The 25,284-nt window shown below is 41.9% G+C and overlaps 1 protein-coding gene across 4 annotated transcripts in view; it reads right to left on the bottom strand.

The window, feature by feature from the left end:
• The window catches only part of vps13b (vacuolar protein sorting 13 homolog B), a 351,965-nt gene that overhangs the window by 290,083 nt on the left and 36,598 nt on the right, over positions 1–25,284 (bottom strand). For all 4 annotated transcript variants that reach the window (XR_013506903.1, XM_078287161.1, XM_078287162.1 and 1 more), the window contains exons 8-16: positions 24,146–24,426; positions 20,859–20,954; positions 19,206–19,328; positions 18,134–18,271; positions 15,232–15,319; positions 12,029–12,223; positions 8,609–8,778; positions 7,870–8,064; positions 3,647–3,771 (exon numbers count right to left, since the gene is read on the bottom strand). Coding sequence is in view for 3 of the 4 variants with exons in the window: in XM_078287161.1 (XP_078143287.1) it covers positions 3,647–3,771; positions 7,870–8,064; positions 8,609–8,778; positions 12,029–12,223; positions 15,232–15,319; positions 18,134–18,271; positions 19,206–19,328; positions 20,859–20,954; positions 24,146–24,426 (1,411 nt within the window). In the remaining variant the exon portion in view is untranslated. The remainder of the gene's footprint in view (positions 1–3,646; positions 3,772–7,869; positions 8,065–8,608; positions 8,779–12,028; positions 12,224–15,231; positions 15,320–18,133; positions 18,272–19,205; positions 19,329–20,858; positions 20,955–24,145; positions 24,427–25,284) is intronic.

The raw sequence follows: 25,284 nt of genomic DNA, 5'->3' as shown, positions 1-25,284 counted from the left end.
CGGCTATTGCAGGGTATGATCGCAATGTGATCACGTAGTGGCACATCTATTCAAATAACACCAAGATAAGGCCTCCTGGTGCATAGTTTTACTCAACGTGTGCTAACTGTATTACATCAAAGGCCTGCTTAAAACAAAGAATAATAAAGCGCTTTCTTAACGTGTCAAGAAGACTCTGTGAGAGGTTGTCAGTGTTATTTTTTAGGGCTGGTGCTGGTTGAAAGAAAAGCCACAGGAGGGCATTGATCTGGAAGGCTCTCTGGAGATGAGAAACATCTAGTGATTGTCAGAAAGAAAAATAACATCCGTTTGACATCTGAATCCACTATTTGAGGGAGGCAGCGCAGAAAAAAGGGGGCCGGGAGATCAAACAAGCAGCTAGAAGTCTCTTATTAGGAGCAGAGAGAGCACAGGGAATCAGGTTCTGTCTACAGACAAGCGTGCGCGCACACACACACACACACACACACAAACACACACAGAATAAGGCCTTCTGTGCTTTGTGGTTCTCTATGTGGCCAGCTACCCTACAGTAGAGAGAGTGTGCAGCCTGGAGAAGAAGTCAGGAGAAGTCAAAACCATCTGCAGCTCTTTGACATGTTTAAGTCCAAACTAATGGGGGGAAATCGATTCCCAAGCTAGTGCTCTCACACAAGTATTCCTGCTTTAACAGGCACGTTGACCGCAAGGTGTGAGGGAGAGGGCACAGGGCGGGTGTCTGCATGTATGTGTGTGTGTGTGTGTGTGTGTGTGTGTGTGCATGTATGTATTCCCGCGTCAAGGGTCCCCCAGATGTTGGCTGAAGGACACATACTCAGCAAGCGACTTTGGCAAGAATTACTTTTCTAACGTTACATCAATTGTTTATTGTCATATCAACCAAAGTTGCTAGGAATTTGTCTCAAAGTGCTCAGGATAGACACAAGACAGGACATCAGGTAAACATCTATACTGTTTATGACCCCCAAACAATACCCATGGCCAGACAAGGCCAGTTAATAGACCAACAAAAGTGGAAGGAGAGAGAAGTTTCAACATAAAAAAAATCAATAAATAAGTTAGGTCAATAAACGAAGTAGAGCCCAGCCCTAGTTCAACACTACCTCAGAGTAAGTGCAATAGGTGAATACTGAAACCAGGAGGCCCTGGTCCTCATAGTCTGGGAGAGGAATATGGATTGGCTGGGTGAGAGGGGTCAGAGAACGACTTAACAGCTTTACGTTGCATACAGGTGGAGAATATGGAGGAAACAGAAGGAAGGTTGTAGCCGATAACTTTCTCTTCCACTGCAACCAGCGCTGGCCTACTGTAAACCTTCTGAAACCCAACACCCCCACAACTGGATCGCTTTTCCTTCCCTCCCTTCCTTCTTCATCCATCTTTCTTTATACTCTTTTCTTTCATTTCCTAAGCTCATTTTCTCACTCCATCCCTCCACTCTCCAGTCCCACAATACACTGCCTACTGTTCCCCCCCTACCCCCCCACTTGTCCTAATTCTTTCCCATCCACCCTGTCTTCCTCTCTATCCATCCTTCCATCTACTCCTCTCTTCCCTCTCCCTTTTTTCTTTCCTCCCTCCATTCCTCCGCCCTCATTCTCTCTACAATCTCTACACTGGGATCCCAATTCCTGTAGTTCTCCCTGATTCTCCTCATCTCCTCATCCTTCTTCGCCCTCCCCGTCCTCCTCTCATCCATCATTCCATCTCCCCCTCTCTATACTCTCTCTTCCTCCTTCCATCACTCCATTTTCTCTCTTTATCACCTTCTCAACGGAAATCCATATTTCTCTCTCCCTCCCTCCCATCCACCCATTGAAATTTCATCTCCTTTTCTTCACTCACTGCCTCTCTACCCAGGTTGAATACAGTTTTATGCAGGTTAAATTTGAGACTTTTTAAGGCCTTTTTAAAGCCAATTTAAATCAAATTTAAGACCATGTTCACCCTAAAAAATGCTTTAAGAGCAAAACAAAACAGTAGCAGTATATGAGCATAGGTCTATACAATTAGAGAAGCTTCTCACTAGAAAATTTGCAGAGAAAAAGCAACTCTTAAGACCTCTGAAACCATATTTAAGACTCAAAGGCAACATTTAACTGCATTTAAGACCTTTTAAGGACTTGAATTTAGATAATTTTACATCAAAGTTTTACGACATTTTAACGACCTGCAGACACCCTGTCTATCACTTTATTTCTGGTCCTCTCTTGCCCTTTGTCCTCTTCTCCATCCATGCTTTCATCTCTCAGTTTTTCCCCTACAACCCCCTTTTCTCTCCCCTCTACTTCCTACCCTTTAATTCGCTACATCCATCCCTTGTTCAACTCTTCCTCTCTTCCTTCCCTCCTTCCTCCATCTTCCTCACCTTCACTCTAGGATTGTTATTCCTCTCCTCTCCTTTCCCTTCCTGTCCTCTCCTCACCTCTCTGGGGGACATTCCCAGTGAGTCATCTTCTGTCTGGTGCTGGGACATGGATATGGCAACATGTTTTTTCATCTCCTTCGACAACGTTGTCTTATTTTCCTCTCCCTCTGTTTCAAACCATCTGAGAAATCGTTGCAGTTGTTTCCCGATGACTCTCTTTTTCTGCCCCCCTACACCCCCCCCCAAACCGCTGAAGACCCGGCTCATCCATCACTTTAAAAAACTTCTTCTGATGCACTGCCCGCAAGACGCTGCGCTCCTCTGCATAAAGTACATAGGCCCAACACCACAACACCACACACATACACACACACATATGTACATACAAGTATGCGCACACACACACAGTAACCCACCCCATGCAGTCCATTACAGATGGGTCTTCCCCCAGACCAGCCACATGATTCCTAGTGTCTGAGGCCAACAACCCAGTGGTCCAGGCCACGGTGTTGACTGTTTCCTGCCGTAGTATGACACTCGTGTTGACGGGCCTAAATCAAACTCCCATGTCTGCATATGGAGCGCTGCCATCTTGTCCTAGGCCTAAGCCAACTGCCACAATCGTTTCAGTGATCAACATAAACAACTTGCAAACTAGTCTTGATGCTGGCCAGGGCCTGCACTACATGTTGGTTCGGACAAACACTCACACATGCGGAAAGGCAAAACATTTGGAGACATTGCCCCCTTTGTGCTGTGATTAAAATAGAGCTTCATAACAGTCAATCACGCATGGAAGAAGTATGAACAGTATAAATAAACATTTAGACGCTGATCAAAAAGGCTGTGAGAATGTAAAGTGCGACAGCATCACAGCACTGACACATTATGAAAATATAAGATTGATATGTAACAGGATTGGGCTTAAGTCACTTTAATTCCAATCAATTCAGCGAACAAATTTTGAATCTTGAAACAATTTGTGCTTGAAAAATTTCCTTTTTTTCAAAGTAGAAGTGAAAATATGGAAAACAAATGCTCTATCAAGATCAAATGAACTACAAATGTTCCATTTTTGACTGAATTGAAAACTGGGTGATTTGTTTGTCGATTTAACAAGGGGAATAGTAGGCAGGTAAATTGTTGTTTTCCCTCCATTTTCCAATCTACAGTTATTGACAGGGTGCATCAATAATTTGAGTTCACAAGGGGGACTCTAACCTCTTTCATGCCCACTCAAATTGCCTGCCATTTTATAAATACATGTTGCAAACTCACCAGTAGGCAGGCATCTGGAGCAGCTTGCCATAGAGTGCTGTGCTGAAGGAAGGGATGATGGGGATGAGAGGCAGGAAACTCCCTGTACTGTCCTGGCATGTCAAGCCTGCCTGGAACCCAAACACCTGGAGAGAAAGACAGAGAGGGAGAGGAGAAAGAAGTAGAGATGGAGGGAAGGAGGGAGGGAGGGGAGGAAAGAGAAAGACAGAAGATATAGAAATTCAGTATTGTATAGCTCAATCCATTTCTTGGATCCAGAGAAAAAAAAAACATGTCAGCTCCCATTGAGTTTGCGGCTTCTGAAAAGAAAACATAGAAGCACATAGCCAGAGTGTGGTTGTTGTCTCATTTCCATCTCCTCTAAACTGATTTGACCCTATCTGTCTTCGGCGGAGCAAGGGCAACTCAAATCTGCGCTCTTGCTGGCCTGAGGAGGAGAGACAGGGGCAAGAGAAAAACATCCTATCAGCCATGTTTACTATACATACACCTGTCAGCAACTCAATCTTATAGTGTAGGAGACAGTGTTAAAAACATAGCCTCATGCTGAACCCCGTCAAGAAGATTCATGTATACTGCATGTACATTAATCGACTGCAGACTGCTGCAATTTCCTCTCATAGTACTACAAAGAGTAATGGATTTCATGATCATGATGGGCTGGTAGTGTGGTATTTTAAATGAGTGGAATTTAAAAAAAATATTATTTCTGTGAAGGAAACATTTCATTAAGTGGCAAGTTTATGATACAAAATATAACACCCAGGAGGGTGTTCTTTATCATAATTATGGGTATAATGGTTATGCAAAAGATAGGATGCACTGAAGAGTCCTGAATAGTGGATCCTGAATGAGTCCTGAAGGGAGCGTGATTTGGTGAGGATTTGAATGGCTGAGTTTTGAATATATTGTGCCTGGTTGAGAAGTTTGGTAGTTCCATAGACTATGCTACTGCAGTATTCAGGAGGTGGCAAAGGCATGGATGAACGTCTTAGCATCAGCAGTAGAAATCGAGAGAAGTAGGTGAGGAATACTGCAGACATGAATGAATGCAGTTGATGTGCCTTACGAAAAATAGGGTCTGTTCAAAGTTTGCGCCAAGTTTTCTACAAAATTGTGTTATAGATAATAATAAAAAAAACAGAAACAAGAAAGATTGCTAACTAGTTACCCTGTTTACCACACGTGTTGGCATAGCATCAAGCACTAGTAGTGCTCTCCGGGAATTATCAGCACAGTTGGAACACATCTTTGACCAATCAGATTGCTCGGCTGAAACTACCCACTGTATAACGATGATTTAAACACCCTAGGATACCAAGACTACTGTCGAGTAACTGCATTAATGTATTTTTCCATACTGGTCTAGAGGGAGAGGCTTATGGGTTTGCTGATCTAAACATGGTGTCTTTTACTGACCACATGTCTCTTAATCATATTCTCATTATCCAAGCTCCTGGTAGTCGCACTGCCGGACACATACTGTACTATAACCTCTATGTTTACATTGTGTTAATACTGGACATGGTGGATGAAATCCTGTTTAATATTGGAGGTATTGGATGATGGCTGGGCCCAGCTGTGACAACAGCAACTGTCCCGCATGCAGCTGCTATAAGCACAGAATAGGATTCATTCAATTACTGTAAGTGAAGGCCTATTAAGGCACTAGGCTGTGCAGATGGCTCAGAGCAGACAAAATATTGGGCAAGGCTAAAAAGATAATTAATTTATAATAAGACAACTGGCCTATGGGTATAATTCTACACAGCATAGTAGCATATCCAGTTGCACTGTATGATAGTCAGATACAGATGTAGACATAATACAAATTCCACTTTTAAATGCAAGCTTGATACTCTACAGAAAGAGCTGGTTTCACTGCAGCTTCCTTACTGGAGATTGTTTGGAATTCAAATTCTGTTCCTTTTTCAGCAACCAGAAGCAATCGGCTATTTGAAAGGCCCACATTTTCAATTAGGATATGTCTATTTACTTCTACTTTGCTATATTTGAAAAGAGCAGGATACAGTGGTCCCTGCAGGATAGATGGGGGACTTCTATAAGAAGAACCATTATTAAGTTCTTGACTACAACCACAGACCAGTGAGACAACGGATAGCCATTACTCTCTCAAGACAGACACCTCAGCTCTGACAGCCAGTGTCAATAAAACACACATTGAGATAAGCCTTAGTTTATCCCCATTTCAAATCACTTCCTGAATTGGGTGAATTGTGACCAGAATGACCTCCACCTTGCCATGATCCCACTGCCAGAATCTAGAAGTAGAATTAGTACCTTAGCGGATACAGATGCTGATTGGCCGATTAGACAGACTGGGCCTTGGCCACTGACTGGCTGACCGTTAACCCTGTGCTGACCCAGTGATAAGGACTGCCAGTGTGCCTGGCAAACATCCTGCCTTAGAAAAACACATCCAGGCCATACCAGGTCACTCCAGATCACACTGTGGGATTAACATCATTTTCTAAAGCCTTCTTTAAGAGCTCTGAATGCAATTCCACCAGACATTCAGACATGCACTTAACTACTATAAAGAGGTGATAAGAAAATTAGGGCAAGTTGAAAAACAAAGGGAGAGACAAAATCAAGATGAGACATTTAACTAATACTGTAGATATATTGTAGACTAAAATCAACCATCGTGTAGCCAAGGCAACCTCTGAACAATCAGGATATGGCTTCACCTCCACTTGTAATGAGTGACTAATCAATTAGTGTGTATCTAAAGGATTGATGTTATAGCTATACAAAAAGTCAAATTAGAAAGACAAACAATGCAAACGCATAATAAAGGTTTCTCATTGTTTTGGTATAAACACATATATTTATATAGTGAGTATATCTGTGAATGTTTCAAAACTGTAGTTGATCTTTTCAACTGTTCAAGCATAAGTGCATGGCCTAACAGCAAGACAGTATGTATGAACAGAATAGCTAATCTGACAACCAAATGTTCAGAATGCTGCTGAGCTGTCTCTTGTGATCGTTCCACATTCAGTTTAGGAACTGAATAGACTGCATTAACTGAGGCAGTCAAACATATCATTACAGGTGCCATGCTTTTCTAATTAACCCAAAAATAACCATGAAAACATACCAAATAACTGCTTATTTAAGTGAAACCAAAGAACTTTTTCTTGGGCCCCAAACTGATGTTGTGTGCAATTGTGACAGGCACCTCACAAAATGCATTCTATTTGTTGGGCTTGAATTACTCAGTCAGTCTTACATTGCAGTAACACGGGAATGCCACAGCAGCATTATGCATCTGGTATCATCACATCTATTCGATAAGTGAAATTCATGAGCCAGACCAGAGCTGGACTGGTGCTCATCAGGAAACTCAGTGGTGAGATTTTTATAACCAGGTAAAAAGGGGTCATTAAGGTCATTAAAAGGGTCATTAGGGTCATTTCAGAGTGGAGTTAAAAGTGCGGCCATGCGGTTGACCTATTCACCTTGGGCTACAGTGTACAACGACCATGGGACTGGTTGATGTGTACTATGTGTGTGTCAACTGAAAACATGGATAGATATAGAGACAGATGGAAAGAAAAAATGAGAGAAAGAAAAATGAGGAAGCAGGGCCCTTGTGTACATCTACGTGTACACAAAAAAACAGGGCAAAAGAGAGACAGAAAAAGCTGTGCAGTACAATCAGCCTTCCTTGGTTCCACTCTACCACAACTTTCACTTCACCAAGAGACCTCATCTTGCAGTGAATAGTAACAAATGCCTGCTACAGTGACTGTCTCATGAGGCTAAGAGGTTGTTCAATGACAGAACCAAATCAGCTCCCTCTAACCAACCCTGGGATGGACAGACAGATTTTAACTTGGACTTGGACTGCTCGCTCTTCTGATTAATCTCTTTTGGTAGCCCATTAACATTTGTTTTATGGTTGAGTGAATAGGGCTATCCTTTATGAAAAAGTAAGCTGTCCTTTGGCAGAGTTATGACATAGCTCCTAGCCTAGAGACTATCCTTTTAGTGAGTAATGATAAAGCAATGACTAATGATAAAGTGAATGGAAACTATCAATCACCATAGGAATCAATCATGTATGGTTTGCCATGTGTCCTGTGTTATGGATATCTTTTATGTCTGGATAAAGGACAACTGAGATCTACAGTTGTGAGAAGGGGAGGTTTTCTGAATCTGAATCTGCACTACAGAGTGGATTACTGTCCTCTCACCTTGAGGTAGCAGTGTGCATAGCAGTGGTGCAGCAGGTTATCAGAGGGCTGGCTGAGACTGCTGACTGTGCTGACCAGCTCTGGAGCATACATGGGCACAGAGTGCTCAACATTCACCCTCTCCACCTGGAACCGCAGGGCCGGCAGAGGACGTACCGGCTGGAACACTGGCACACTGACCGGCCCCAATGCAGCCTGGGAGATGGAGGACAGACACAGAGGAGGAAAAAAAAGTATGGAAGTGAGAATAGCATTAGCAAAGAGGCAGATATTAAGGACATGTTACACCTGGCATGACCGTTATACACACTGAAATCATCATCAAAGATTTGCATCCTTTAAACTGACAGTAACCACCTCATTTGTTCATCTCATTTGTTCCCCATCCATGAGTATCCTGACAATCGTTTGTTACTATCCAAGCTGCCTGCCACTTATTTGATTTTCCAGTGCATTGATATGTGCATTGGAGATGCACTGCATATACACTACACTTACTTTATACAAGGAAAGATGAGGAGAGAAGGATGTTACTGTATTTAGGATGAAGTAATCGAATATTTCCACACCACATTTTCTGTGTCTCCTACAGTATACATGATGCTAAATACATTATTTCTTCATTTCCATTACTAACAGTCTTAAAGGGCAACATGACAGTGTAAATAGGTTACATGTAAAACAGGAATGCTTTATAGTGTTCTGCTAAGTGCCATGTATTTCAGAGGTCAGGAGTTACCTTGTGTCCCATGATGACGGGCATGAGTGTGTGTAGGAGGTTGAACTCTGCCATGCAGACTGTGACTGAGACTTGGAGCAGAGTGAGACAGGTGAGTCTGGTTGGGATGAACTCCTCCAGGCCTGATATCTCCTCTGGAGTGGCTGGACCTCGGCTCTCCTCAACCACTTCTACAAGAGACCATAACACAACAACATGGGGTACAGCAAGGACCACAATTACCACAAAATACTGCAGTGATGCAGTAATGGGAGGGGGTTTACTGTAGGACTGGGCATTATATTGCAATAACCACTGGTTTGACATTTTGTGTTTGCTTATTTGTTTGTTTTTCACCAGTGAATATTACCACAACCATGTAACCTATGGTGTGTTATTTAAAATAAACTGAAGGAGTGGGAGAGGCCGAAGACATCGGCAGTTGAGTGATTACAGACTGATTTACTGAAAAAAGGGGTTAGCTGTAAAGCACACCAGTTTCTTTGAGTGGGCTCCCCTCCACTAGGCCTGCAGGTTTAAGACAATAAAAAGGCTTTTCCAACAAAAACCATCACCTCATACACTAAATAAAATAAACATGTACTATAAAAGTACTGGCTTCTTCAAGTGATATTCATTACAGTGGCTGGTTCCCGGTAGCTTTGTTTTTGAACTATCACAGAAAATCACTCAATCAATCAATAACCAGAAACATCCGGGAGAGGCAGACAATGAAGTGAACGGCGTGGAACTGAGGCTAGCAAGGTCAGCACTCATCAGAGTGAGGAGTGACCAGAGCACTGAACCACTAAACCATGTCCAGGGCCTGAGCTGGACCAAAACCTGAGCCCTCTGTTAATGAAAGGCCTTGGCTCCGGTCCCAGGACCCGGGCTTGTTCTCAGGTCAGTGGAGGTTCTGTTGGACCGTGTTCCCGGCTCTGAGGTGGGCTCAGAACCTGATCCCAGTGCCTTTTTGCTCTCTGGCGTGGCGCCGCAGCCCGCATCAGGTTGCTCTGGCACCGCCGTGTCCAATCCAATCACATGCCAGGGCTCAAGTCAATATCCGCAGTCAACACTCTAACTAGGAGGAACCAAACACTTGTAGCCCGCATGAAACACAGGCACATGCATAAGGAAACACAAAGAGCCCAAAAAACACACAGAAAAGATAAAAAGAGCATATGAAGAACATCCACGTTTGCATGCCAACACACACGCACACACATACACACACACACACACAACAATTATAACGGTCCAGAAATGCACTGTATTTTCCTGTTCCACTTAACAGATTCAACTGTGAAATTCCTGTTACTTTTTTCCATATTGTTCTTGAGCAACATAGAAAAAAAAAAAACACACACACACACAACTGAACACACTGTAAGTAATTTGCTAGTTGGAACCGCCTGCTCTAAATAGGGCAAGATCTTATAAAACTCAGAGACTCCAGCCAATTTGGCTTCCCTTCCACGGCTAGTTTTGGGGAGGAGAGTGATTCTTCCTGAGCTCTTGGCGAGGGGTGGATGAGGAGGAGTGGAGAAGAGGGGAAGAGGGCGAATATAAAGATAAAGTCATGTCTTTGACCTCCTGACCCTTGCTTCTCTCATGGCAGACGCACAAACGCTCTCTATTGCCCTCTTGAAGCCGAGGAGAGCAGAGCAGCTGTCATCCAAATCGCTTACAGACCAGATGCAACCTGGGCCGACTCTCAGCACTAAGACCATCTTTGTCCCTTTGATGAAACAATGAAACTAAGACAAACTCTAATTCAAGATGCTATTTGGGAAACCCAGACTGGATCAGACCAGAGAGAGAGATTGGCATCCCAACTGGAGCCACAAAAGAAGGTCTATATAAGAATGAAAGAGAACAGAATTACACAAAATAATAAATATAATATATAACAATATCTGCTAACATATGCAAAAATCACATGTTAAATAATCAAATTGATGTTCACTGCAATAAACTGCATGGTAATATAAACTATGATAAAAAAATAATATTCTGTAATTTGTTTCAGATCTCATTTTTTGGGGGAGATTTTAAGTAATAATTAATGTAAGATTAATAATTAATTAATTTAATTCATTTAGACAACAGAATTGTGTATTACGATAACTAATCACAATCATGATGTAATTATATTGGAAAATGACAAACAATAAAATTGAATTATTGCCCAGCCCTACTTACAAGGGTGTTTCTTACAACATTATGTAAATACAAACCATCGAGATACAGTTTGTACTTATATTATGTTGTTAGACCATTCTAAGTATTTAATGTAATAGGGAGAATAGTACTTACATGGTATTATTATATATTTAACACTTTCCATAGGTTAAAACACAAGTGTAAGGTACGGACAACAACAGTGTTACGTGATCTAGACTAAAGAAGACTAGAAAAGACTAGACGAGGGGAGTAGAGGACAGGAGAGGAGAGGAGAGGAAAAGGAGAGGAGAGGAGAGGAGAGGAGAGGAGAGGAAAAGGAGAGGAAAAGTACTTCATAATTTAAGAATAATACTTATGGCATCTGTTATTTTATCATCCCATCTGTAACAGCTACCTCAGTGAAAAATGTTCCCTCTCTTATCTACTCTCAATTTCTCAATCCCCCCTGCGGTTCTGACTATACTGACCTTTCTCCAGCATACCCCAGAGAGAGCATACTCATATAGAAACAGGAAGGAACACACTGACCTGCCCGGCTCTAGTCAAAAGCTCTATAGTAATTACCCCATCATCTATTATCTATCGCAGATGCTGAAACAACCGAAACCTACGGATGTTATGGTTTCGCAAAAATTAGAGTTATTGCTGCAGATATTACACGCAGACACACATTCCATCGTACAGCTTTCACAACATCCTTGGGATGAGCTCATCAATAGCTGTGCTGGGCCGACCACTAACAAAAGGTGTTTGGCTTAACCTCCCTAGCACGGTCCAAAAGGTCAGTGCTTTCATGTACGGCTTTGTGTTGAAAGATGGGTTGTGCAAGGAAATAACAATGTGGTGAGCATACTGTAAAGTGTGAACTGTTGCAGTTTAAGATCGCTGGACGATAGCTTTGGTGCGATGATGGAAGATAGAGGCGCATAGTGGCTGAGTAGGAATAGAATAGAATAGAATAGAATAGCGTAGAGTGCATGGCAGAGTAGAGATGGTGGAGTAGAAAGAGTACAGCGGAGTAGAGTAGAGTACAGTCAGGTCGGGTCAAGTCGAGTCAAGTTGAGTTGAACAGAGTCGAGTCGAACAGAGTTGAGTAGAGTACAGTAAAGTGCAGCAGAATACACAAAAATGAAGAAAAGTTGACTAGAGTGTAGGTAGAGCAGAGCAGAGTAGAATAAAGCATAGTAGAGTAAACTAAAGTAGATCCAATCCAATCCAGAGTCAGTCCAGTGAAGCAGAGGGTGTGTGATGTCTGACCTGGCTGTGGTTTGCAGTACGGCTCGTACTCGTGGTCCATGGCACAGGTCACCATTTTGAGGATGCGGTGGACGGCGCTGCTGTGGAGCCGGACGTCCAGAGGTCCCACCACCAGACGCTTGATGGACGTCTCCTGGACGGGGGGCGCTGCCTCCTCCATATTCACCACCGAGAAGTCCTGAGAGCCTACACACACTGGGGAACACACACATATCACACTTTAAGTAAATTTAAGACCATTTTTGTCATGAAGGACTGAAAAGTGAAATAATAGTAGACCTATCACCTATTTTGAGGATAGATTTTTGAGGTAGCAACAGTTTTCCAAAGTGGATATATACAGTAGTGTTTTGGAATGAAACCTTTCAACATTTTTAACACCTCTGAAACTGTATTTAAGACCTATATATAACTGTTTATATATTATATATGCTATATTCAAATGTTTACAACCTTTCAAGGCCTAGATAACTCAATTTAATACATTTTAAGACTTTTTAAGGACCTGTTGACACCCTGATGTACAAGGTCGGAAAGATTTACTCTATGTTGTAAACTATATCCTATACACAAACACACACAGAGAGACCCAGACATGGTCAAGCCACAAACACACACACACACACGCACACAAACACACACTTCTATCAAATTCTTCACAGTCTATTTGATTGAATACTCTTTTACACTCTTTTAGGGATGTGCAATTTTCTTTTTCAGGTCACCGATGGCCTTTTGTCTAGGCTCACGACATCGGTCTCAATATCTCCCTATTTAACAGGATTGGAAGTTTAAAAGCCAGAATATTAACAGGTACTGTGATCTGATTTAGCGTCCAGAGAGGCTGTCTGCATTCCCAGAAATATCTGCGGGTCTACACTTGGACTATAGTTGGAGATATGTCCTCCAGCTCTGGGAAAAGATAGGGGGGGGGGATATATGTGCTATTTCTTAACCAAATACAAGTACAGAATCTATTCAGCTGAATATTTTAATTGTGTAAAAACACAAGACAGAGGGCAGTGGCGTGATGCAGCAGCGGGGAGCAGCTCACATTGCCCTGAACCACTGGAATGATGACTATTCCAAATGTCCACTTCTCTCACACAGCTGTCCCTTCATTCGTCGCAGGCCTCTATTCCAGAGGTCCACTTTAAAGCCCCGGCTCCCCGGCAATAAAATGGGAGAAATTAAAAATAAAGGAAGGGGGCGGATGAATGGCGGAGAGGGAGGAAGAGGACAAAGGGTCATAACTTGCTTTATTCCCATTACATTACATTCCACCGCCACACTGAACATTCTTACAGTTCAGAAGGTCCAGACTGTGAATTTTACTTTTTTTTTTAGTTTGAAGGGAGAGAGAGTTTATATTCCCATTGATTTTGGAGATTTAAAAAGGGCACCGGGCAATGTCACTTCCCCTTCCCTTCTCGGCCGAGATTTGGCTGCGACGGATTAGACCTAATATCAACCATATGGCTGCAGTTAGAGCGGTCAGTGGATTGGAGAGGGGGGGTGGGATTAGCTGGGATTTAGATGATTTAAAAGTATCTCCATTTCCCAAGACAGAAAAGTTTTAATCTGCAGCGTTACTCTAACGTGAAGTCAACGGTGAGTGTGACCTGGGTCGGTTAGTATTTCGGTTGACTCAGAGTTTATGTTAGTCCTGTGGCAACGGAGACTAATTTGTTTGGTTGACACTGGATCTAGTCCCGTTTGAGAAGAAGAGAAACACTGACAGGAGAGAAGCATTCCGATTGGCAAGGGTAACCCTAGACATCCCGCAGGAGAAGGGGACTGACACTTATCCTGCTGTCAGAAATGAGTTTGACAGCTGAGGATGACAGTATCAATGTTTTTTTTAATTTAGATTATTATCTGTAGCTGACAGCAGGAGGAAACAATAGCCTAGTCAGAGTGAGATAGAGGTAGAGAGTAGAGTGAAAGAGAAAAACAGGGAAGCAGGTGAGAGATGTAGGTGGCACTACAGCCCTGAAAAATCCAATCATCTGAAATAGTTGAAGTAGTTGAACTAGTTATGAGAGTTTTCTCACTCTCTGTGTATAGTACACAATTGGCTGTAAAGCCAATATACTATACTAATCATCAGAGGGTTCTACTTAAGTTAGACATCACTGTAAATGGTAGCTCCACATGCCCCACAAATCAACATTTGCAAATGGGGAATGACAACAATGGCCTGTAATCAGTAAAGAGTAAGTTAGCTTTGTTTCAAATAGTAACCACAAATATCTGTGGGGCCGGCTGATGATAAGGGAAATGGGTGCCAGTAATTTAAAATAATAAACTAGTCTGCAGGAAGCCATTATCACCTGGCCATATATTTGCATGACCTCAAGTGACATGTGGCCCATATAGCTTTCCTATCATACTTTTCCATTAGACACAGTGAGGGGTTGCACTTCATCTAGAGTTGATCTGAATGTTTTTCAAATCAAGTGCTGAGGGTATAAGAGATTTTTTTTTTCTTAACTCAGCACTTATGAACATCAGTCAGGGCTTCTCTTTTCTAACCGTCATGGTTGTACTTAAGCAGAGAGCAGCTTTCTAGCGGCTTTGAAATTAAGCGCACAGAGACATTTGTGGGCCAAATATAACATTTCACCTAAGTCATATTGAAGGGAGAACGCTTGATCTCTTAATGGGAACTTCAGATCTTTCGGACTTGAATAAACATTCTTGAGTGCGGCTGAGGAATGAGGAATCCTGCCCGTCTTTAGGCTTCTGCCAGGAAGAGTGACACCTAATTAGCCAAGAGGGGCCTATTCACTTTCTCAAGAGCTTACAGGTAGAGAGACAGAGGGGAAACGGTGTATCAACAAGCAGCGTGGAGAAAGAAACTCAAATACGTGTCAGCGCAGACTAAACACTCCTGACAGCTGCCCTCCAGGTAAGTTTGGGGTGAGAGCGAGGACAGGAAGGGTCAAGGACCAGGTGGCTGCGACTCAAACAAGACAAGCTCTTTCTTTAAGTCTCCAGGGGGCTTGTTTGACAGAGGAGAGAGGAGAGAGGAGAGAGAGAAGGAAAGACAGAGAGAGAGAGAGAGTACAAGACTGATAGGGAGAAAAAGAGAGAACAAGGCAGAGAAAGAGAGAACATGACGGATAGATAGAGAGAAAAAGAAAGAAGAGGTGGCGAGGTGAGCAAACAAGCTCTGTGAGGAGGAATGAATTAGACAATACCTTTGCCGCTGCCGTTCTCCATTGTGTAGAGGTAATCCATGTAGAAAGCACCAAAGCGCTGCATGCCCGCTATCTCCGTGTAGGTCTCCTGTCAAACAAAAGCAGAGTCGGGTAAACATGGCAGTAAGGGAGCAAACAGCCTGATAGCCTTTAAGAGAGGCAGTGACTGGGGTCATGGTGGATACGGTGAGGGGGTCAAATCAGAGCCAAAGAGTTCTGTTACTGAGAGGTTGATCTGCTTACTTAGATCTTATTTTTCACAAGGCAATATTACCTCTAATATTTGGGACCATTTACAAAGAGAGACTCGCCAGTCCATGATGTTCCACGATTATTGACTTGATGTGCTAAATAAGCCTTCTTCACAAACTTTGACGGTTTACAGCACTTGGGGAAATAATTTACTAGAAATCAGGTCTGTTGTTTATTGAGCAATATGTAATTTATAAAAGGAAGTGAAGGTTTACCCTTAATTTTTGTTTTTGGATATATGCCACTGGAAATACTTATCTTATCTGCCAAAAGGTAGGACTTTCTGGTCACAAATCACAACCCTGTCTGACTTGGATTATAGCTGATATTTGCACTTATGTTTTGAAATCATTTTTAGATAGCTAGCTAGAGCTTTCAAAACCACAAATGTGCTGTGGGAATGTTCAGAATATGTACATGTTTGAAAAAAAAAAAAGTATTCTGCTGTGATGACAGTTTGTACAAAATAATACACTGCTGTTCTTACTAGGTAGTCTTCCTAATTTACACTTTTAACTTCAAACAAAAACTATATAGATTTTTTTAGAAGAAATGTGGCCCTCTTTGTAATTTTAGAACTATCTGAGTGGATGCATTTTAATGACATAACTCTTCTTCATTTATTAGTCTGTAGGTCGAGAGCTATTGACCCAGTCCTGGTGAACATTCAAAGGTTATCATGAGCCTGCTCTCTTCTGGTGGGTGATGCTACTTCTATTGCACATCAAACCACTAGGAAAGAAAGAGAGAGAATGAGCGAGTGAGCAAGAAACAGACTGAGAGGGAGAGAGAGAGTGGGGTGGGGGGGTGGGGGTTGGGGAGGAGAAACAGAGAGAGACCCCCCTCAAACTATCCACTTGGTCTCTAAACAGCGATTTCAATAGAGCCTTATCAGAAAGGCGGGTTAATGAGTAATATTTATTAGGGGACCTCTAATGGCACTGGCATGCTTTTGGATCAAAGCCATTGGCTAGTTTCAAAAACGTTAATGAATTAACACTAAGGCCTTTGACTTCTTAGACTTTCAAGTATGAATAGATGGATGGATGGATGTCCAAATAGTTGCTTCACTGAGGGTCATGAACATTTCTGAGCAGAGTCAACACTAGAGCTGTGATGGCTGATGAAGGGAGCTAAGGCTTATCAGTGATAATGGCTTTAACACTACTAGCTAGATACCGGCAACATTCCTCTACTGCAGCCAGCAGCTGGGGGGTAGAGACCAGGATGACTGAAATACTCTGTATGCGGCAGTGATTTAAATGAAAATCTTTAGAAGATATTTTGTTGATTTAGAAGACAAAATCACTGTAGGTTGGCAAAAGGCACAAAACTATGTATGTAATCCTGTCTAGATCCTGGCTAGAGACGTCATTCTTCACAAGCTTCAAGATTATCCAGATGGAAGTTGAAAAGAAAAAGATTTTACCTCATTATATCACATTGTTGTTTACTGACCCAGATAAACTATTGCATTGGCAAAGTAATCTTTCAGTTCAGTTCTGTTATTCCATTTTTTTTCACCTAAAATACAACAGAACACACTAAAACAGTAGCTCTATCAATCAGGTCTGCAGGTCAGTGTTTCAGCTATGGCAGACAGGCAAGGCCACACTGATCCTAACGGCTTAGTAGCTCAATATGTTGGACTGACCAAAGACCGCTATGGGAGATAAGCCAGAACATGGCTTCTCAAAAGCATCTAAGCATTAGGATTACCGTAGTTCCACTATAAGTCAATGGGCCAGAGATGACTTTACTACTATGATATTGGAAAACTCAATTCTGGTTTGTAGTAGGGTTAGACATGTATATCAATTTGCCAGTATCAGTATCATCCGATTCGTGGGGCTGTTTGAATTATGTTGTCAGACAATCAGTGGTTAACGTTGTAGCATAAGCCCTATAAGCAATGCTTATAACCCATTTATAGTTCGATTGTAACAACGAGGATGATGGCAAGGCAACACATTTTTTCTCTACATTCTTCACTCAAATAATTAGTCATAATTAGTTACACTAAGGCAGATGCCATCCTTTTTCATTAGCCTTCAACTGTCCCCTGCCTTTGAGCCTTATTGGCTTTATGAGTTGCCATGTCAGACCATGGCTTGGCTTCTCTCTGCTCTCCCTGCTAGCTGCTTCTGCTGCTGCAGTGTGAACAGGTGGCCAGACGTGGAGAACTGATAAAATGGGAAATACTTTTTTCCTTGTTCTGATTGATTGGATGCTGCCAAGTTGAGAGGAAACATTTCCATTAAGGATAAAACTCAAGTACAGCTACCATCATAGCTGTACTTTAATGTTTAAAGTGATGATGAAACATCTTTCATCTCTTGTTTTTAATCAATTGTAAATAAACAATAATAAATATGATGATTTTCAGTTGCGCATTCATATTTAAATGAACTGTTATGCGGTTATCAATGTATGTTAATCAGGTATTTTACAATGGCTGCCATATAGAAGATCATTTCACCTTTTCATGTTGTTCATATTTCAGACATATATATTTCATATCTGAACAATTTGGCGTATGCTGTATTTATGTTACAAGTGCCAATATTGATTGCACCATTTTTTGATGAGCTACTATTTAGTTCAGATGTGGTGCATTTCTATCTCATTTTCTGTCTCAGTTCACTGTGACCTTGTGGTTGGTGGCATCCAGGATGAACTCAGCCCTGACTCCGTTGTTCTCTGGACTGCGGTAGTCAAACAGGGAGTTGGTCAGGTAGGTCATTCCCTTGCTGCTTAGGCTCTCCCCGCAGCTGAAGAACACTGCATCCTGCAGAGGACACAGAGGCCGAAAAGAAGGGAGAAAGAGAGGAGAGACATAGACACAGGCAGAGAGAGGCAGCGTCAAATATCAAATTAGTATTAAGTCAAATATTTCAAGATATTTCAGACTTCACAAGCTTACAAATGTAACCAAGAGCACAAATTTTACAGGAGACCCATATCATATCAGAAAAAAGTTTAATCAAAATGCACTTTTTTGATTCAATAAGTAATAAATCAAACAAAATAATTTATTGTCCCCCATTATGTAATATACCAAAGGTCAATGCAGAATAAAAAAAAAAAACCTATTAAAAATAATCTATGAAAAAAACATCCCACAATGTGTTTGTTTTACCATGTTGGATCACATATACAGGCAGACTCAATGATTAATCTCGGTGTGCTTTATATCTGATTGTGAAATAGGTATTAAGTGACATTATGCTGAGTATTGTTAGCACCATTATAGTGCTAATAACTGCCAATGTGCACAACCTTTAAGTTATTAGATAACTACCATTAATCATAAATGCAAACATAATCAAATGTACATTAAGTGTATGATATAATATTACATTATACAAATACACAGTCGAGGAAATATATTGACTTCAATGGAGCCCCGAGTGTTGTACTGTACATGAGCGGATGGTGAGACCGCTGTCGACACGGTGATTTCAGACATGTACGTGGCTAACACAGAACATTATGGTGAATTGCAAAAGGCAGTTGGATCACACTTTTCCATAAACAAACCAAACCACATCTCTGCCTCCTTCTGAAAGCGGCTGGGAGCTTTAGAGGCAGCAGGAGGGAAGGTTTAGGTGAAAGTGATCTCTCTTTCTGGGTTTTTAGATTCTCTTTTAATCTTTCTCTCTTGAGTTTTTCCTCTCTCTCTCTTTTTTCGTCTCTCCTTGAGGTTTTTAGTCTGTCTTTACCTCTTCACGTCGGTTCATGTTTTCCTCAAAGTCCCGCACTCCCATGATGCCTTTCAGGCAGAGCGCCCGGCAGCCCACAAAGCCAATCTGACAGTCGAAGAAGGGCTCCCCCATCATCAGCACCTGGAAGAAAGAGGAGAGGGAGAGAGTCAAACCACAGCTCTGATGCTCCCAGATTTAGAGACACACCTCTAGGCAAAGAACAATGTGGAAACTGGAAAAAGTCTCTGGAGTCTCTTGCCCTGAATGATGAAAGTAAGGAAAACAAGGGCTTGTACAGTTAATATAATAGGAAGCCCATTAATTCATTAAACTGAATATTATTACACTTGGCTGGATGATAAAAGAACTTGGGGAGAAGACGTGAGGCCATTCATGACGGTAAAATTGAACAAAAGGCTATGGGGGAGAGTGCCAGGGATTCAGAAGCCTTTCCTCTGCGAGGAGAACACCCAAGGCGTAATATGCCTTGGTGCAGTCAATATAAGCCTAGTAAAACTATAACAGTGCAATAATTCACAGAAATTAATTTGACTGAATTACCTTTTTACATCCCAATAAAACATGAAATCTGAAATTAATGAAGGTTTTAAGACCCAATATATTGTTGACTTATCACAAACAAGGTTCTACACCATGACCAGTTTGAGGCTACACTGGTTTGCGGTGTTGGTGAGGTTATAGGCTCATTTCATTGTGATAAAAAAGAGCAGGGGTCAGACGGTTTCCACTTTCCCCTTCCCCCTTAGAGTGCTATGTATGTGTGTGTGTGTGTGTGTGTGTGTGTGTGTATGTGTGTGTGTGTGTGCGGTAGCATTGCAACAGCCCCTGTAACCACCAGCTAGGTGTGGTTCCCCTTAACTCACCGTGCCTTTGCTTCACCCAGCAGACAACTAAACAGAGAGCAATCCAATAAAACTTTACGTTTCACCACACAATAATTACAAGGCCTAGTTTTCCCTGTTTTACTAGCCATCCCCTTGCCTTTCACCGCTCTCACTTTTGGTCCCGGTTCAGACTGCTCTCTCCCTCTTCCAGCAAAAGCATAAATTACAGAAATTGGAATTGGAAATCTTTCAGAATTCTCACATCTGGTAGAAAGCTTAGGAGCAGAAAACCCCTTTCCTACTCCAACCAGGTAATCAGAGAATAAGGTATAAAAATATTTTCTACGCCGAGAGGGAAAGGCGGAAATGATCAGACTTGGGCCTGACTCAGGCCTAGATTCCACTATGTTCACCCAGGCCAGGGATTAGTGACCTGGAGAGGCTTTATAAACGCACTTAGGGAAAGAATTAAGAAGAACCTCTGGCCACAGAGCCTCTCCAAAACCGAATAATAAGGAGATAATAATAATACTGGAGGATCAGAAAGAAGGACAGATAATTGAACTGTCAGAGAAATAAGGGATGTTTTTAGGTCTGTTCTAGCCATGATGAGTAGAAGGGTAACTACACAGATGGGTACAAAGGTAGTGGCCAGACACCACCTGCAAAATCAGTGGCTGTGGTTAAGAAACCAATGGTTGGGTATTAAATTGTTGTTTTTAAAATAATAGCAATCAACATCATTAATACTGGTTATAATCTATACCACTTTTCAAGAAACTCTCAAAAATGGGAAGTATTAAGGTATTAAGCAGTAGAGTCTTACCTCAATAGTGATTCCCTCTTGCTCCAGACACAGGACTTCTCTGGACTTCACCTTCTGAGGACTGTAGTAGCTGCTCTCTGACTGAGTCTCTGTCAGCTGAGAGACAGCACAGGGTCACAGAATTTTATATTCACCAGAATAATCAAGAATGAAGTCAAATAATCCTACAAGTTACATAAATACACAAAACCCCAGTAATGGATATTATGCCTTTCAGTGTGAAAGGGTCAGAATAAGCATAGCATCAAATGATACAATTACATTTTACTCAATATAAGCAATAATTGTCAAATGTTAAGCCCTGTAAGTGAAATGCCACAACAAATGTCGCAAACAGTTTCATTTTGTGTTACAGTTTAGGTGTCATGACAATGCTGGACCCATATTTAGATAATGTATTCAAGAACCAGGTCAAACCAATTAAACAAGGCAAAAACAAACAACAACGCCTCTTCAAGATGTTTTGGGAGGACAAGGGAAATGACAATCACATTTTGTTTCTCAGAACAAACAATAGTCTAGTAATAATAATAATAATAATAATATGGATGTCACAAAAATAGAACATCATAAACTTTGGATAGTTTGTGTCTCGTGTGTGTGTGTGTGTGTGTGTGTGTGTGTGCAATTGAGTGCTGACAGACGCATGATTGAGGAGATAAACAAAGCTATGCAAGTTTTTGGAAATGAAGGACAATGAGGCCCTGGAGAATACTGTTTAAGCCCCTAAACAATAACATTCACGAGAGGGAAGATGTCATTTTGTAGATCAGAGACAAGATGCCAGCCTTTGGATGCACTGATCCTTTCTGGTTGTTTTCTCTTCCAAGTCTGGAGGGGGGCCAAAGACATACATCAAACCACATGACAGCCACTCCTCTCTGATTCAAGAGGGGGCCCTCTCCCGTTTTTTTGGGGACAACAATCAGAACCTGTCTAAAACACTCAGGACATCAACCACTGCACAGTGAGATGGTTCATCAGGAGATTCAGCCTGTGTGTGTAGGTAGTCTGGACATAAACAGTGAGCCCGGCCAGGGTTTGGTGGTAGGGGGTAGAGGGGTGTGATGGTTTAGGCTTGAGTTGTGGGTGCAGAGCAGAATTGTGCAGCCCCAACCCATTCAACTTTAACACAGGAAGCAGGTGCAGGGCGAGAAGCAGCTGCGCCTTATTATCCCTCCTGATGGAGCGGCCTCTCTCACCCTCGCTCCCTTCCCCTCTTTCGATTCTGATAGTTTAATCACGTGCAGGGACCCCCACCCCGACATCCCATCAGTCCCTGGGAGCAGCGCCGATCGAGGATGTTAAACTCTCTGACGAAAGAATTGCTCTGTTTGACGTTTGACGTCAGCGTGCGGCGGCGTTGCCTTTGAAGAGCTGCCCATCAGACCGAGAGAAACACACTGATGGTTTATCCAGAGACAACATGGCCGCCTTGGCGTGGCCCGAGCGAGCCTGGTGGGGCTCTGCTGACTGTACCTGGGCCTAAAACAACATACTGGGCCAAGAGGACGGAGGAGCAGCGGAGCACTGGAGCACCAACCCAAATGCCTCAGCCAGCCAACAATACACAAAGCTACTGCTGCTAGCTAGCCTGCTACCGCGCCTTTCTTTTGTTCTTAGCCCATTTTAGGGGTTTGGGCGTCCAACACAAATCAAATGATTCTTTATGAGGCATTTTGGAAATTTTATAAATGTTGGAAGTGAATTTCTGGGTACTTTGTTTTTATGTCCATTTCTCAGAAATGTAACAAGGTGGAAAGGATCTGATGGAAAAGTTGAAAAAGACTATGGGAACTTCACATTTTCTATTGTTGAAATTAATCACAATACCAAAAATATAAAAATAAAGACACTATGTTTCTGAAAAAGAAAAATGGCATGAAATTTGGTATGCAATAACAGCTTGGCAGGTGTACAGAAGTGAAGGGGGGAACAAATGGTCAGCGCTCAACTATGCATAATGTGTGTAAAAGTCATTAAAGTATACTGCCAATTTTTCTGATCAAACAGATCTGGGGAGTAATGCATCAGCAACCTAAAAATACCTCTCTGATTTCACGTGCATGTCAAACTCAGGTTCATGCAGTGGCTGTTCAAAGACAAGAAATTCCCTCAAACTAAATACTTCCGCGTATGAGAGAGGGGAGAACGTTTAAAACGCCATCCTTTCAGCTGTCTGCAATTACTCCAGACGAGAGGCAATTAATTGATTAAAAGAACTCAAACACTACAGGAACAATTTAAACATTATTAGAAAAGCACCAGGCTCTATTTGGCCTGAGACATGCCTCCCCTTCACTGATCACACACGCAGTCCAACCACATGCGCGCACGCACACACACACACACACACACACACACACACACACACACACACAAGAGCAGAAATGTGATCTGAGGAGCCTGAACCTGAGGGGAAACGCAGATGAATTCCAACTATTCTGAGTGAGCAGGCAGGATTAAAGTTTGGGATCCGTTTCTGAATAGTCATCATACCATGTATAATGTTTAAAACATTAACGTGACCCGAGACGCCAGTTAGCGGTTACTCTACCCTCCCCTGTACCGCACACAGAGACAAAGAGGATTGAGACTTCCTGGGGATCAAGCTGTTCTTTGAGACTCAAACTGAAAATTACCACACAAAAAAAAAGATCTAGGGATGGGGTGGGCAGCGGGGTGAATAAAAACAACACTAATGTTAGCGAGGAAAAGATTCCTAATTGCTAACACAACCGTATCTTATATCTTGAAATTCAATGCCGCACATTATCTGCAAGAATTTCCTGACTCTCTGTATCAGTTCCTATACTAATTTGTTCTACCTTCTATGTAATGCATACATTAAAAACATCCATATTCTTATCTTCAAACATATCCATATTCTTATATTTTTCAACATGTAAAAGTATTTTTGTACCTACTGTACATATTGTAATTGGGTTTGACTTTTTTTTTTTTTTCACAAAGGGTTGATGGTGGTAAGGTTATCTTAACACCCTATTTCCACATTCATATTATATTAATTTATTGTCAGTGTAATGCAGAGCACTTTCCAAACCTTTCCAGGAAATGAGAGTAATTTATTTACCCATGGATGGTCATGTACTTTTTATATTTAACATTTAGTTAATAATGTTTCACATGTCTCCAGGGACATGAAAGATTTAAATACATGGGAGAAAATATTGTCTGCAAAGTGCATTAACAAACAAGATGCAGGGTTTATGCAAGAGACTGAAGACATTTACTGATGATATTTGTTTTTAAAATGCATGCATTACCTTAAATGTCACAGAGGCCTTGGTGCAGTAGAAGCCTATGGACACAATGGGGTCTTTGGGTGTGTGTTGTTGGGGGCTGTTAGGGCTTCCCCCTGCCTCTCTCTGCTGGTAGAGGCCTTCCTCCCCTTCCTCTTCCTCTGTGCCTACGATGGCTGGGACGAAGGACCAGGCCCAGGACACCCAGCCCTGGTCTCCCTCCTCTGGCCCCCCAGGCTGCATGTAGAGGTCTGGGCTGGGGTACTGGCTGGCCAGCCCCTGACTTTCCACATCCACATCCATACCTGGAGGGGGAAAAAAAGACAGCACAACTGATTACAATGCAATATGAACAGCTTCATAGTAGCTTATGTTGATGATGGAAAAAAGAGAGAGAAAAAAAAAGAAAAACTCAAAACTGTCAGGGTTAGCGTCTGCAAATCCACATTCAGTCCTAGGGAAAGAATACAGAGTGCGTATCATAAAAATATAAATTTGAAAAGCATCAACACAACCAGCTGCTGAAGGTACATAATGTGGGAATTGTTATGTTTCACAATTCTAACACTATTAAGTAAAGCAGACTACTGTAATGCATAATATTAATGTCATTAAATAGGTCATGCTGATTATACAGAATCCAAATAGCGTCAAGGCCTTGTACAATAAAAGTGTTAAATCTGTACACAAGACTGTTATAAAAATATATTATTATCCAATTGAAAAGCATTACAGCTTACTCTGCTTTTATTTTAATACATTAAAACTTCATGAGAGAACACTTCATTTATAGAGGCGGTTTCTGGGAACAAATTGGTCTGACAAAGAGAACACTCTTGATTATGGAAGTGTCAGTCTGTGCCCATTGCAGCACACTAAATTAATCTGTCCATGCCTTCAGGCTGGTTTAATACAAGCGAGTTGTTTCAGCTGTCAACTGAACACACAAAAACACTGTAGGCCAAGGCAGTTTCACAGTAGCTGCTGCCAGTACTCCGGCATGCAGGTGTGTAAGTGCATGTGAGTGTTGTGTGAACTCTGTGTACATCTCTGGCTATTTGGTGTGTGTGTGTGTGTGTGTGTGCGCGCCTGGATACAGTATATGTGCTTTGAGTGTGCATCTGCATGTGCGAGCCAGTGTGTGAGTCTGTTTGTGCATCTGT

The sequence above is a fragment of the Centroberyx gerrardi genome, chromosome 12 (assembly GCF_048128805.1).
Source record: "Centroberyx gerrardi isolate f3 chromosome 12, fCenGer3.hap1.cur.20231027, whole genome shotgun sequence".
Taxonomy (NCBI): Eukaryota; Metazoa; Chordata; class Actinopteri; order Beryciformes; family Berycidae; genus Centroberyx; species Centroberyx gerrardi.
The sequence above is the reverse complement of the archived record's forward strand: the minus strand, read 5'-3'. Positions and strand labels throughout refer to the sequence as shown.